Source organism: Sander vitreus, chromosome 4 (genome assembly GCF_031162955.1).
Source record: "Sander vitreus isolate 19-12246 chromosome 4, sanVit1, whole genome shotgun sequence".
NCBI lineage: Eukaryota > Metazoa > Chordata > Actinopteri > Perciformes > Percidae > Sander > Sander vitreus.
In genome coordinates, this window is record NC_135858.1 from 26,433,186 (window position 1) to 26,449,731 (window position 16,546).

Here is a 16,546-nt window from a genome sequence, read left to right on the forward strand (position 1 = left end):
ACCTAGCTACAATAAATACAGAAATGTCTCCTCCTGCGACCTACAGTTTTATTTAGATTTTATTTAGGTATTTTATCTTCTAGTCTAATTTTAAGTAGCAATATCTTTCCTAAAGGTGTGTCCAGAATGAAGCAAATTTTAAAGGCAGCATGATTGAAAAGAAAGTCACTGCAGACATAGTCTCGCTTTGCCAGACCCTCCTCCAAAGCACGCTGGAGGAGGGTCTGGCTACTCCACATAGCATTTGGGGATGGGAAGAAAATGTGCTCTGGTTAATTGGCATTTCTTTAAACCAATCACAATTGTCTTGGGCGGTGCTAAGCACCGGAGAAAAGCCGCGGTCCCGCTGCAAAATAGGCTCAGAAGGAACTTGTTTTGGTGGAACATGTGTATGGTTAAAAGTTGTTTTAGTCGCGCAACAGAAAACTCAGATTGGACAGATAGTCTAGCTAGCTGTCTGGATTTACCCTGCAGAGATCTGAGGAGCAGTTAACCATAGTCCTCAGAAATCCACCGGAGTTTAAAATGCCAACACAAAGGAAGCCCAAGGCAACGGATATCCGGCCTAAATGAGTGAAATCCCGGAAGTGGAACGTCAAGGATATAGACTACTGCAGACATGACTAGACTTAACCCTTAGTGGCACAAATTGTGGCAAAGACGTGACTGTGCAATCTGAGAGAAATTGGCTGATAATAACAGAACTTCAGAAGGAACTGCATCATATACATACAGTCCAGTCAGTGCATCCGTTGCGAACTAGCTATAGTGTCTATAAAGTTGGTACAAATTGGCTGTCTGGGGCGAGTAAACACAAACTGCAAAAACACTTCTGCATTTAAATTTGCTCAAAGAAATTTGCTTTGCTTTCAAAATTTGCATCACACGCTTGAGATGCACTGATGATGATTATTTTGATGGAACTGTTTCACAGCAGATACACAAGATGGTCGCAATCACTAAAATGTTTAAATGTTGGCAAAAATGAATATAAGACTTTGTCTGGAAGGTTGCAGGTTAAACTCTCCCACCTGTGAGCAAGGGAGTAAACTGGAGTCCTCTCTGGAGCAGCTGAAGCAATTTATTGTCTGCCTGCTTCCTGCTATTGTTCTGTCTGCTTACAGTTTGACCTTTGACTCTCTCTCTCTGGGCAGACTCACCTCGCTGCTTCTGTCATCTGTTCGTAGAGTCAAACTAAATTAAAACAGGAAAAGAAACTCGGCTTTCACATTTGTTCCTTTTCATTCTGCGAAGCAGACGAGGGGCTGCTTCAGCTGACGAGGAAATCCGTCCAAATTTCACCTCTCCGCTGGGACGACCATGAGGGGAAATCCGCCCAAAACGTCCTGTGAGGAAGAGAGAGGATTTCTCACAATCTCTCTTTCTTTTTTTCTCAGACAGATCTCATTGTTAGAGGGTTATAATATGACCTGCTAATACAATTATTTAGTAGATTTATCTATCAATGTATCCATTTGATTTGAATCACCCAATATCACTTCCAATGTCCCAAAGGGTTTACAACAGGCAACACTTCCTGTCCTCAGATAACATGGGGTGCAGTAGGAAAAATACAACATGCAATAATCTAGCAATAATAACTTAAATACAGCATTATAAGAAATGCAAAGCTTTGTAATACATCTGATTAAATACTTCTAGAATAAGCCCAAGACACATTGACACAGGATTTTAAAATAAACCAATCTTTATTTATGTAGTAATTCTCAAAACAGTTACAAAGTGATAAACCAGAGTGATTAAAGCCAAAGTGTGTTATCTATGACTGTTGTTCCGCTGGCAGCTCAAGGATCATATTTCTAACTGAACTTTTTGCATTGCCATTTTATGTCCTTTTGTTTTTGCAATACACTTTATGTATTGCAACGCACCAAAATGAAATGCTGTAAGTCTACTGTAACTTCTGCTGCAAAGGTGGGAGATAACTAAGTACTTCTACTCACGTACTGTACAAAGATACAATTTTGAGGTTGTTAATGTAGTCAGACTGGAGTACAACACAACAGAACTGCTTCACTGCCTTAATGATAGGGTACATACTTCTGTTACTTTAGTATCAAAAATATTGAAGGCAGGACCTTCACATTGTGTAGTAGACTACTTTTACGTTACTTTTAAATGTTTTAATCCTCCCACCAGTGTACAGCTGTTATATCTTTCTTACAGCAACAAAAAAGTTTTAACTAATATATTAGCCAGGTCACTGTTGGCTCACTGGCATGGCTAACAGAAACACACATCTAAGAACCATGAGTAAAATATATATATTTTATTATCAATTTCAATGTTTGAATTATTATTTTATCTTATTATTTTTCTTTTGGCTAAAGTTGAATGTAGCATGCTAACTTAGCAGAGTTTAAAGAAGCTAAAGGCCGAAAAATGTCAATGTTTGAATTAATATTTTATCTTATTATTTTTCTCGGTGCTAAAGTTAAATGTAGCATGCTAACTTAGTAGAGGTTAAAGAAGCTAAAGGCTGAAAAATGTCAATGTTTGAATTCATATGTTATCTTATTATTTTTCTCGGTGCTAAAGTTAAATGTAGCATGCTAACTTAGTAGAGGTTAAAGAAGCTAAAGGCTGAAAAATGTCAATGTTTGAATTCATATTTTATCTTATTATTTTTCTCGGTGCTAAAGTTAAATGTAGCATGCTAACTTAGCAGAAATTAAAGAAGCTAAAGGCTAAAGAAGCAGTAGAAGGCTCTTGTACATGCATGATGCTTTCAACCTGCATTGGTCTATAATACAACAGTCCTTTCATTAGGGTTTAAATGTTCGGTTTTTGTTGAAACTGTCATGAGAGTTGTCAATTCAACTTCATGATCATTGTGCAGGATGTAGTTTATGGTAGGTTACTGTCAAGTTTTGAGAATTTAGTTATTCAGTCTCTAAACACAGTGGGGTGGAAGAACATATTAGCAGGGCTGTTGCATTTTCATTTGGGCTACTTTAAACTTATACTTCAATACATTTCAAAAGGAAAACATTGTACTTTTTACTCCACTACATTTATTTGACACCTAGTTCCTTTTTACATAAAAAAAACAACATTATATACAGTATGATATGATGCAGAACTAAACTACAAATCTACGCAGTAGTATTCAAAGTATCTAAAATTGGCTTCACATTGACAAACTACAGCATTAAACTGCTCTTACATGTCTTTGTTGTGCCATTCTGCATACTGAGTACTATATTTTGCTAATAGTACTTCTGTACTTTTACTTAAGTACCATTTTGAATTTAGGACTTTTACTTGTAATGGAGTATTTTTAGACTATGGTATTTCTACTTTTACAGTACTTAAGTAAAGGATCTGAGTACTTCTGTAGGTACTGTAGTCCATGTACAATAGTCACCATAGAGCCCAGACCTCTTGAGGCTGGAGAGGGAGAGAAGGGAGTGTTGTGTGTTATTACATTTATACTTTTGCTGCTACTGTATACTGCTGTTACTATTGTGACTATAAACAACTGGACTGTAGTACTAGTACTACAGTCCTACTTTACTAGTACTAATACTGCTACTGCTAGTAGTGCTGGTGGTACTACTAGGGGAGTAGTAGGAGGAGATGACCTCTGCTGGGGAGGTTCCTACTTTGCCAGTTTCTGTTTTTTTTCTTTCTTCTTTCTCTTCCTAGATTAGAGAGGAAAAGACGTGATGCCAGCAGTCGCTCCAGCCTCTGTAGCTGCTCTCTGCCTCACCGGACACTTAGCTGAGAGTTCATTTGTTTGTGTAATTTGTTTGTTAGTTCCTATAGAACGGTGATTGTTAATGAGCAAAGATTACTGCTGATAATCCCCAACACTGCCTGGACCCACCCTGCACAGTAGTTTTTACTTTTTTATATTTTTACAGGTACTTAGACCTATATTTCCAGTTTTTGCGTCTATCATCAGCAGGTTGCTTTCAGTTTCCATACATCTATTACTGTTTAATCAGAAGTCTTTTGTTTTCTAATAGTTTTGTTTTTCCTGCACAGAGGATGTTATCTGTGTGTATTTTCCTGTAGCTTGTAGAGCAGGTTGTGTTTGAGGTTTAGAATCGATGTGAGAGGAAAAAACTGATGTCTAGATCCAACGCTGCCTAAAAAACATTCCCTACTTTTTCTACTGATTTTTTTCTACTGACTGGGGAGGACACTGGGTTGGTGGATTTATTCTTCTCCTCCCTGGATGTAACACTTGGAGCCATGCTGCTGCTTCTTCTGCTGCTGCTCTGCCTGCAAACTTCACTGCAAGAACAGGTAACACACCTCCTACTCTGTTACACTGAGATAATGTTTCACCTGTTTAATCTCTTGAGAGCTTCAAATTATAATTGGACATGCTCACAGTGACAATGCCAACATGCTGAGCAGCTGATATTTACCTGGTTCAGCATCATCTTAGTTCAGCCTGCTAACATTTTCTAATTAGCACAAAACACAAAGTACAGCTGAAGTTGATGGGAATGTTATTAGATTTGCACGTTTTTGGTCATAAACCAAAGTTTGGGTCAAAAAAAAGTCAAGGGATCACCAACGAATTTAGAATGTATCCTCTTAAATATCTGTACCATAGAAAAAGAATGAGATTAGAACAAACATTCCCATCCAAATCAACATAGCAGGATGATCAGAGCAGCGTCCATTTTTATGTGTTACAATTCCATTGCAAAGAACTGTGACCGTTGTAGCAGGATAACTTCCACATAAACATTTGTATAAACCAACTTGCGGAAAATCGGGGAGTCACCGAGGTGAAGTTTTGCGACCAACAATCAGTGGAGTAGTACGAAGCATGAAGAGGCGTCTTTTGTGCACTATGTCCGTTGCCTTGCTGCTAAAGAGGGAGGATTGCCGGATTACATTTTTTTCATATTTCTATTGGCAAGTCATCAGGAAAACAAGGTTCTCAAACTAGTGAGTGTGACACACTTTACGTCCCCACTGACGTGAACAATCTCTTGAACTGCCCACGGCAAACAGTTCAATGTCCGTTCTACTCTCATTCTATTTCTATGGTCTGTACCAAATTTCATGGCAAATGTATCCAATAGATGTCAAAATATTTCACTCAAAACCGAATACATCAACCTGCTCTCTGCGCTAGGTCAGGGGATCACTAAAGTCAGTAGGATTCATCCTCTGGAAACCATGAACATATGTACAAAATATTGTGCCAATCCATCAAGCAGATGTCAAACATGAATAAGTGAAAACTTTGACCTGCTGGTGGTGCTAGAGGAAACGTCAGGGGATCACTAAATTCAGAGGGCCAGATGTACGTACATTTGCGAAAGTAGCATTATCTGCGCCAACCCGCAGAAAGCACACGCTGTGATACTTCAGCTTACGTCGTATTTACCAAACCTGCAGTTCATCGGGTAATCAGCGCCTTTCTCTGCTCATTATACCGTACATTGGGCTGTAGCAAAGCGTTAAGTACTTGTGCTATGATACAGCTGAGTGCAGACTGTGATATTCTCACTGCTGATGCTATGACTGTTTGAAATTATCCTGATGCCAATATGTGTAATGTAGCGAGGAGTTTAACAACTGCTGGAATGGAATGTGAACGCTGAGTCAAAGATTCAATGTCATCTTTGATTTCTTCCAGTACCTGTAATATTGCATGGCTGCTTAATCTGTAACGCTTAATGATTTTGTGTTCACTCAACTGAAAAAGTGTGATCCTTGTGGCAAAAATCTTTTCAGCTCGTCTCCTTGGCCTATCTTCGTCTTGCTCGGATTACTACTGCCATTTCACCAGGAGGCATATGCGAGGAAACCTTCCAGGTTTACACCTGCTTTTAAGAGGCGGAGAGTTTTCCCCGCAAAATTGAGGCGCGCTTTCACGGGCGGTTTTTGTACATACCGCGGAATACATAATTAGGCGCACTTTACGCTTCCCCTCCCATCTCTTTATGGGAAACTCCCACTTTCCCCTTCACCCTCCCGTGAATGCATATGCATGACACAGCGCAATTTGAAAAGCGCAATTTGCCATTTTCAGTTCCCGCGACAGGCAGTCTGCGATTTTACCTCAGTGCGGCCTGTTTGTACACACCTCGCCATGCTTTTACGCGCACGTTGCGAAACAAATACACCTGAAGTGGACACAAAAGTGTTAGTACATCTGGCCCAGAGAGCTTCATCCTCTGGGGAACGTTTGAAAAGATTTCATGATAACCGATCGAATAGTTGTTGAGGCTTTTCAGTCTCAAACAAAGTAGTGGACTGACTTACTGCCTGACATTGCTGTCCATAGAATCATGCAGCTATGGCCAAAAACACTGGATCCCAGATCAACTTAGCATTAGACCCTCACTGTCTGGTAAACGGCAACATCCTTCAAACTCCACATGTAAAGAAAGCTTTTTGTTTTAAATTTGTAGTTTTCAAGCTGAGATAACCCTGATGAAATCACTGTGACATCATCAGGATTATTTTGTAAAACTTGACAAAGCTCCTCCAGAGCCACAGAATACACTTTGCAACTGTTTTCACCAGCCTGGTCTCACAGAATTCCGTGAAACGATCACAAACTGTTAACAGCGCATTACGTGGTGGTGGCACGGAATGTGTGAAAATTCTGTGTGGCCACCACGGAAAACAATGCCAATGTAAAGTCAATGAGAAGATGACGTAGCATTAGGAGCGACTACGGTAGCGAGTAATATGAAAGCCCAAAAATCTGCATAGGGAGGTTGGTTGGGGTGGTGGATGGGTCAAACAACACAGGACTTTCACCCAGGAGACCGGGGCTCGTGTCCCAAGTGTCACGTTTCCTAAACCTAACTGTAACCTTACGTTCTTCTTTTCCTAAACCCAACCATCCCGTTGTTGTCCCGCGTCCCGTTATTGTTTTTCTAAACCCAACCATCCTGTTCTTCTTTTCCTAAACCCAACCATCCTGTTCTTCTTTTCCTAAACCCAACCATCCCGTTCTTCTTTTCCTAAACCCTAACCGTCCCATTGTTGTCCCGCGTGTCATGGAAACATAAGCCCACCCACAACCTTTTCCTTAACTTAAGGGGCCATGTTCATTTCACGGAATTCTTCCGTGGGCCCATCACGGAATTTTTTGCGATTCCGTGAAACTGCCACAGATTTTGAGTTAAGGGGCCGTGTTCATTTCACGGAATTCTGTGAGATCAGGTTGGTTTTCACAGGCTGAGGTTAACCATGGCTACTGCAGCAACCTGACTTTTGTGGTGTAAAATTGACGGAGTGTTCCTCTAAAAATTCAAACTAACTTCCCAAGTCTGAGCCAAAACCTAACTAATCAGATGAGGCAGTTGCATACTGTGGTTTAATTAAAACTTTGTGTTGTTGCTGCATGGTCTATTCCTTGCTGCAGATTTATTCGGATACTGATCAGAAAATTGACATCTCCAGAAAAGTGGCAATTGTTTTTGAAATTTGAAATTCAGAACCAATGATCAGTGACAACCCAGTGTGTTTTTCTAGTCAGGTGAAGAGAGGGATCATTCAAACAACTGCTGTTCAGCCATATTGAGATAACATCTGTGCTGAGCTGATTCAGCCACAGACCACAGACATCAGAGTGAAACTCGTGATTTACTGCATCATGTTGTCGTCCTAGTTGAGACATTTTAAGTTTGATTAATTTTATATGGCGATAATGCTGCCTCTTAATTTACATTGTACAGCTCTGACCCAGAGTCAACCTCTCAGTCCTTCATTAAGCAGCAGATTGCTGGCCAAGCTGAGTAGTGGGCAGGTGTTCCTCAACTGAACGAAACTTAAAGCAACACTATGTAACTTTTCCTGCTTCGGTCCCCCTACAGGTTGTCTCTTTGAAACTACAGCTGCAGCTAAAAGTTACATAGTGTTGCTTTAATGCTGATATTCTTCCCTTTCAGTTCAGGACACACAGCATTCTCTTCCATTTTTAAAGAGAAAATACACAATATAACAAAATTTATATTGTGTATATAATTGGTTCTGGGTAGAAGTAAAATTATCTGTAAATCTGAGATAAGTAGTGTATCAATATTCAAACCGATGACACCATCAGGTTTTAGGTTTGGTCCGCCGATGAGTTTGATTTGAGGTGTGAATCAGACACATGTCCATATACCAGTAAAACTGGCATGGCTGCTATAGTACATTCCCAGTGTCACTACCCGATGTGAGTTGAGTGCAGATGTGAGTTGCGTTTGCGTCACTTTGCGACTTCAAGCAGATCTGTTTTGCTGTTAGCCACAGAATAATGAGATAGGTATTATTTAGCGTAAGGCATCACATTTTCACGGCATGATCCCTGATGTCAGTTCTAGATTAGAGGCTGAAGTAGCCTACAAGAACCTGCTAACGAGAGACTTCTGTAATGTCAATACAATAAAAATGGACCTACATAACGAAGTTCGTTCACTGCTAGCTACAAGTTAGCAATCAAACACAACAAAGGCTGTCCCTTGAATGGCGTTTTGAGCTAACGTTAGCAATCAAACAATCATAGATAGCTAAAACGTTTGCCGGATCCGGATCCCTTGGCGTTATGCCGTAAACCGTTTAAATCTGAGCATGCGCAACTCAGTGACACTCAGTCTGTCCAGCATTCACTGTCTGTGTGCCACACTACTAAAACATAGTGGTGGAATGTAATGAAGTACAAATACTTTGTTACTGTACTTAAGTACATTTTTCACGTATCTGTACTTTACTTAAGTATCATCAATAGTGTATACTTTTGACTTTTACTTCGTCACATTTTGCAGCAATTATCTCTACTTTCTACTCCACTACATTTCTACAATGTTCCGTTACATTTTCTGATCAGTTTTTCCCCCTGCCAAAACGTCTTCCTGACTGTCACACGTTTGCAGTCCTGCACCACCACGCCAAGACCCGCCCTTCAATAGCATTTATTGGCCAGGCGTGTACTGCTCTCTGTACTACCGCTGCTCCTGTTACTGCTGCTGCTCCCTATACTCTGCTTGGTCATATGTGAAGCATCCGTTCACATAGGGTTAATATACAACCAGGGTTCAAAATTAGCACCATCCACCAACCAAATGCTGGTAAAATATGCAAGTGGCTGGTAGATTTGTTTAACTCAACAGCCTAAAAAACACAGTGGCAATCTATGGAGTGGCTGGTAGAATTTAAACATTCACTAGCCATTTGGCTGGTGGACAAAAAAGTTTTGAACCCTGTATACAACCTGTATATTTATCTTAAAAACACTCCCGGTACTCCTCAGCAACATACTTATTGTCCAAGCCCGTGTGTTCTCGCTAGACAAATGTGTGCAGCATTCACTGTCCCGTGGGAAATAATGCAAAGTCGAGCTTCAGATCACCCTGCTAGATAACCAGAGTTGTAAGTCAGAATGTAAACTGGGCCACAGATGGTAAGCACACTAAATTAACCTAAAACTAACTTAATTAAAATGCCACAGCCCATACTTTTTTTTTTTTATTATTAGAATATAGACATTAAGAGAATAAATCGTTATGCAAGTACTTTTACCCCTGACCTTCACTGCCACCCATGTGGTGTTTTATCCAGTGGTGAGTAAATGTACTCAAGTACTAAACTTGCGTGCAGTTTTGATGTATTTGTACTTCCACTTTATACTTCTCTATACTTCTACTCCACTACACTTCAGAGGGAAACTTTTTACTTTTACTACATTTGTTTTACAACTTCAGTTTCTAGTTACTTTGCAGATTAAAATTTACATAAAAAACATTTAATCAAGAAATAAAAGATAATACATTTTTATAGATTTTTTTTTATAGAACTACCCAACAGTATACAAAGTGGTTACAATTAACTCCTCCTCAACCAGCTGCTACATTTAAATACTGCTTACACATGAACGCATCAATAATAACAATCTGATTTATATGAAAACTAGAGGAACACTCACGTAGGACTCCGCCAAGGCATACCCAATCTCACAGTGTTAGTGCAGTGTGAATTTTCAACATTTTTCCAGTTACTCTGACACCACATAAATGCAGCACAATCGGCCTATCTCGCAATGTTAACTAAAGTGAAAAAAATGTGTGTACACGCCTTGTGATTCGGAGCCGCTCCAAAATTCCTTGGCCCATGCTACACCCTTCCACCAGGTTCCATGGAAATCAGGCCAGTAGTTTTTCTGTAATCCTGCTGACAAACAAACGAAACCATAACCTCCTTGGTGAAGGTACTAAAACACTCTTGGTTTTATCAACAAAATGACTTGACTACTACTTTTTTTTGGAATTTATTTTTATTAATTTCTGTGGGTCATCATAATTTGGATCCAGGAATGACATCAAATAAAGGCGAAACAACAAATAAAAAATAAATAAAATTAAAAATTAAAAATAAAAAAGTAAAAAAAAATAAACAAAAAGAAAATAAATCAATAAAGACAGATTTCAAAATGTTATCAAAATCAGAGTTTCGTCAAAATTTCATCTCTTTTTTTTATATACTATGCTTCCCTCAATACTTATTATACTGATAATATATCAACCCACCCCTACCAACCCACCCTACCATCCGCCCACCTCTCCCACCCCCGTCCCCATTTACCCGCACATTGCTGGTCCTCATTCACCACAGATCTCTCTCACACACACACACACACACACACACACACACACACACACACACACACACACACACACACACACATACACACACACACACACACACACACACACACACACACACACACACACACACACACACACACACACACAAATAAGTAAAATAAAATAATAAAGGGGGTTCTAAAGACATGCTCTAGAGGGCATTATAAATTTGGCTCCATTGGCTATCAAATTGTTTATTTTTATTTTTGTCCTCTGACATTGATCTTTCAATACACAGATAATACTTCATTAGGGCCTTCCAATTCTCTATTGAAGGTGCTTCCTTATTTTTCCAATTTTGCAATATCAATTTTTTAAAGCTAAGAGAAGAAAAAAGTATCTGCCAACAAGTTGGATATTTTATTCCCTCTATATCTTGAAAAATACACATTTTTGGAGAGAATATGATTTTTCTGTTAGTATACTTAGATAACCAAATCTCTGTACTCTCCCAAGTCTTCTTAATTCCTTTGCAGTACCAAAAGGCACGCATCAGGGAGTCGCCATATAGATTACATTTTAAACATATATCTGATGATGTGTTATCAAACTTGTTTATTTTATCTCTAGTGTAATATATTCTTGTCATTATCTTAAAATGTATTAGACGCCGATTTTCGTTAGTAGTTAATTTGTATGTTAATGACAAGCTTTCTTTCCATTTTTCTTTAACGTCCACCCCTAGGTCTTCCATTTATTGTATAAACTTTGTAATAATTCATCACTGCTTTCCATGCTTTCGATCAGCCTCCTTTTTTGTTGCTTTGGCTTAATATGTTAGACATTTCAGGGCTAATGTTCTTTTCCAAGTCAAAATTGCAGGTAATCCAGTTTTTCAGTTGCATATACCTAAATAATTCTCCATCTTTTAGGTTATATTTGCTTTTTAATTCACTAAATGGTGCAACAGTGATGACTTGACTACTACTGCTGCTGCTGTTGTTGCTGCTACATGTCTAAGTCTTAGATTTAAGTTTCCTGAAAATGTCTTTCAGTCTGTTCGACATGACATATGAGTGTATACTTCAGCGTATGTTTGAATACACATATGGATTTAGTATCATATGTACCGAATTTCCCTGCTGGGGATCAATAAAGGTGTATCTTATCTTAGCGTGCTTGTGTTATCTTTTATCTATTTATGTATTGTTAGTATCTTGTAAGCTCATGACATGAGAATAAAAGTTTTCATTCATTCACTAATACTGCCACCATATTGGTATTATCACCTTCAGCGTTACCACTGCTGCTACTAACAGTGATCAGTGGAAGTTTGAGTAGAAAGTGTTGCTATTTAAAAACAGGGCTGTGCCGATACATACACTACTATCTGGTGTCAGAAGAACAGGTGTTGAGAAAAAGTGGCATCAGATTGTAATAGAAAGGTCTCCACTGCTCCCTTAGACTGCTCCTCCTGGTCGGTGTGATATCTCACAGAGGATGGACGTGCAAACCTCCTGCACTTCCTGTGCTGCTGTCTCCACCAGCAGCTGCCCCCATGGCTTCAGCAATGTGGGGACGACCAACTGCAGGTACACACCAGGTTACATAACCATAGTTCTCCAAATCGGTGCAGGATTGTTTACAAATACACACACACAAACATTAGCTTCATAAATGTGTCATAAATGTAGTTAGCTGTGGTTTTGTAGTATTAGTAGTAATGTTGTGTGAATGAAGTGTGTGAATCCTACGCCTCATGTTCACTGTGTTCTGCAGTTACGTGGTGGCGATCGGTGGCAAGGAGATGGTGCTGGATGGATGTCAGCACATCTGTGTGAAGGGGTTCATGCAGCCACGATGCTGCCCACAGTCTTGGGGACCCCTTTGTCTCTGTAAGACACACACACACACACACACACACACACACACACACACACACACACACACACACACACACACACACACACACACACTCACACATTATGTCCGGTATTTGGGTTTTGGGACTATTGGTCAGACAAAACAATATATTTGAGTACATTTGAAAAACATCTTTGTCTATTTTCTGACATTATATCGGTTGATCGAGACAACAATCACCGTATTATTCCCTTTAACGGTTACTTTATTATAGCTAAGGCGGGACTGTTGGCTTTTTCTGTAGTTCTGATTGGTCCTTTCATTGACGCTTCACAGCACAGCTTTAATCTCCTGTCACAGGTAGAAAGAAGTAACGTTAGATGTGCGGTCAGCTGTGTGTGTATGAAGAGAAGTTAACTTCTTTCTGTAAATAGAGGGTTTCTGATAGAAGACGATGTATAGCTCATTTATTGCAAGTCAGTGTGTTAGCCATATACATTGAAATATATTCTATTAATAATATTTCATTTAACCCTTTGATACAGCTGCTGTGAATTTCTGTGAATCATTTAGCTGTGAAATGTCCCTATTGAACTAGTTGCACTACAACTACTGTGACTCGCGGTGAAAGGTGAGGCAAACTGTGACAGTACTGTGCAGGTGTTACCAATTAAAGATTAACATGACAAACGTAACTAGTTATAATACTGTAAGCACCATAGTCCAGTAAAAGACACTCAACAAACAGCTTCCTTGCTATATCTACATCACTTTCTTGCTGGTGTTTCCCATTCTCGTCCTTCTTTCTCCTCCTCCTGGCGTCTGCCCTCTAACCAATCAATAGGACAAATGACAATCATGTGACCGTGATACATAAACCTGCAAGATTGCTTGCCTTAAACAGAAGCAAATTGGAATCCCAAAAACATTGAGTAGTATTCATTTCTAATCACCTAATCTAATCTCTTCACCTGTCTGTCTGTCTGTCTGTCTGTCTGTCTGTCTGTTTGTCCCCTGTAGCCTGCCCCAGCTGGTCAGGAAAGACCTGTAACTTCCATGGAACCTGCCTGGATGGAGACCTCGGCAACGGGACCTGCGTCTGTGATGTCAGTATTCTGTCTGACTGTGACTATCCTACCTGTTTGTCAAAGACTTCAGATATCCATATTCTGTATGCATTTATAGGGGACAGTGCCCTTGTCGCTCAATGTCTGCCTACATCTGTGACAGGAGTTTTTGGTGTTTTTTTGGTGTGTTTATTTAAAAAACAAAAAACAAAAACAAATTTAGATTGTTGATGTCTTGGTATTAATATTGCAAAAATAATAATTACAAGTCGTTTTTCTCTTTAGGACGGCTTCTCTGGCTTTGCCTGTCAAGAGTGTAAGAATGAAAACGTATTTGGAGAAAAGTGTGATAAAGGTAGGCTCTCTCACATCTTGCCTCTCTGGTAAAAAAAAGTGGTCATATATGACAGCGTCAGTCATGTGTTAAGAATGTCCCACAGTTGTTACTCTACATTACTCTGTCTGTGTGTCCATACAGAGTGTGACTGTGTGCATGGAGTGTGTAATAAAGGTCCAGAAGGTGATGGACAGTGTTTGTGTCAGCCACCGTACACAGGGAAGCGCTGTGACCAAGGTAAGACCGTGACTTGCTGGATTATCCTGTATTAAATAATAATATAAACAATATAAATATATATCAGACCACATTACTGCATGTCATTAGGATAAAACAGACTATACCATTCATGAATACTCACAGACTGGGTATCCTTTAACAAATAAATAATATTAAACAAAATAAAATGGTTTAAGACTATTTTAATTGTTTTTGCTGCATTTTGACACATATTGCATTTATTGCTCCAGTTTGTTATGACTGTCTGTATGATGTTAAATGAGCTGCTGTTGTCTGGGTCTTTGGCAGTGAGTAACAGGTGCAGCAACTGCAGCCCCTACTCATACTGTAAAGGAGAAGGAGATACCGCCGACTGTGAATGTTTGCCCGGATACAGAAGGACGCCAATGGGCAAATGCGCAAGTAAACACACAACTCAACAGTGATCTCAGATTTCTCTGTTTTATTGGATCATAACTTATAGTTTAAGCTGTGGTTTATTTTGGTCTGTTGGTCCATCAGTCCAGTTTGTGTTAGCATGCTAATATTAGCAGTCAGCTCAGAGTTGAGGCTGCTAATATAGTAACTAGTATAGTATACTAATAAAGTTCTTCTTAGCCTGATAAAAGTTGAGCTAAGTCTGAGAGTATAGAGCTGATATCAGCAAGCTGAGTCTGGGATGTCCTAAAATGGCCACCATACAGAGGGTTAACTCTTTTGCTGTAGATAGCATCTTGACCTTTCCCCTGGCGCTATGCTCATGGCAAACTTTACCAAAAACTGTGATTTATCAATATTTGATAATATCTGTCAACTTTTGATGGTGTCTCCAAAGTTCTGAGAAACTGTCTTTATATTTATGTGTCGTGTATTTCATTCACCAATTATCTCTAGAAATACAGTAGATCTAGATCTAGAACCAGCACCAAATCCAGAACTACAACTAGAAAAAGGTTTCTCTCTTCGCTCCTATTTTTAGTCGATCTTGCTCTCCAGAACCAGAACTAAATCCTGGACTAGAACTAGGACCAGGACCAGACCAAGAACCAGGTCTATGCTCCCTCCCGAACTACAACCAAAACAAGAAGAGGGTTCCCTCTCTTGCTGTCTAGATACAGAACTAGGATCAGGATGCAACTAGATAAGGGTTAAAGTCAGTGGTGGGGTTGGCTCAGTGGGTAGAGCAGGCGCACATATACTGAGAGGTTTATGCAGAGGTCCAGGGTTCAAATCTGAACTGTAACAGTTTCCTGCATGTCTCTCACCTAGCTGTCCTATCAAATAAAGGTGGAAAAGCCCAAAAACAATCTTTAAAAAAAAAAAGGATTAAAGTCAGAAATATACCCAGAACTAGTCTCTTATCTCTTACTTTGCCCCAGAGCTAGAACAAGACCTTGACCCAGAACAAATTCCTTTGTCTCACTGCCTGTTTATCCTAGAAGCAGGAATTTTTCGTTTTGAGATTTCATAAATCTAGAGGCTCGTTTGAATTTAATTAGATCTTTGTTTTCCTGTTCAGGTATTTGCTCAGCGAGGGACTGTGACGTCAACGCCCAGTGCTCCTCACAGGGGTCAAAGGTCAGCTGCGCCTGTAAGCCGGACTACCAGGGCGACGGCAAGATCTGCATACCCAAAAACCCTTGCTCCGTGAACAACGGAGGGTGTCCCATCAACTCCACCATCTGTGTCTTCAAAGGACCCAACAAGGTTAGGACGCAGAAGCAGGTCGGGAACAAGACTTCCTTGACTAGAACCAGGAGGGAATCAACACAGAGAGTTGATATCAGAACAAGTATAAACAAGTTAATATTAAAGGTCCAATATGTAATACTGACAGCTAGTGTTTAAAATGGTTGAGCAGTCCAAATTCTAAATACTGAAAAGAGTCGTCTCCCCCGATCCCCTCCTCCCCAGCCAAGTTATTGGGAGTTGCCAGGTTGAGAATGCTAAACCCAATGTCAATTTTAGCTTGATGCTAGTTTGGCATTGCCAGACATAACTCCACAGCGCAGCGGAGTTGCTAGATGCTGCTATGTTGACGGTTATAAAAGCCTGTGCTCTCCCGGAGCTCTGTACCCGGCTGACAGTCACCTTTCATTGACTAACTGTAACAACGGCTGCTAAAAAAGGCTGCGACCTTGCGGAGCTTTCTGCCTGACTGACAGCCACCTTTTTTCGGCTTAACGTCACTGCAACATCCGCTAAAAAGACCGCCACCTCACGGTCGTCTGTACCCAGGGCACAGTCACTGTCTGTCAGCTATGCCCGCTGAACAGAAGCAGTGGAACAATTATGACAGGGGGGAGATTGTCGGTACTACTACTTCCAGACCCATTACACAGCTTGTCTATACACTGTGTCAGTACATTACACATTATGGTTGCATGCCAGTTTGTAAGAAAGTGGGAATCATCTTGCTGTCCAACATATCATAACCTTGAAGCTGGCGATGGTAACGTTAGCCACAATAACATAACATAACGTTTCAT

General features: G+C 40.0%; 1 protein-coding gene across 3 annotated transcripts in view; it reads left to right on the forward strand.

Moving 5' to 3' along the window:
• The first annotated feature begins 3,656 nt into the window (after positions 1-3,656).
• Positions 3,657-16,546, forward strand: part of stab1 (stabilin 1) — a 108,592-nt gene continuing 95,702 nt past the window's right edge. The window contains exons 1-8 of one of the 3 annotated variants that reach the window (XM_078249222.1): positions 3,657-4,275; positions 12,036-12,163; positions 12,351-12,466; positions 13,455-13,540; positions 13,787-13,856; positions 13,980-14,075; positions 14,367-14,480; positions 15,577-15,764. In XM_078249222.1, the coding sequence (XP_078105348.1) occupies positions 4,222-4,275; positions 12,036-12,163; positions 12,351-12,466; positions 13,455-13,540; positions 13,787-13,856; positions 13,980-14,075; positions 14,367-14,480; positions 15,577-15,764 (852 nt within the window). In that variant the 5' untranslated portion in view covers positions 3,657-4,221. The remainder of the gene's footprint in view (positions 4,276-12,035; positions 12,164-12,350; positions 12,467-13,454; positions 13,541-13,786; positions 13,857-13,979; positions 14,076-14,366; positions 14,481-15,576; positions 15,765-16,546) is intronic. The other 2 variants (XM_078249221.1, XM_078249220.1) reach the window with 2 other exon arrangements.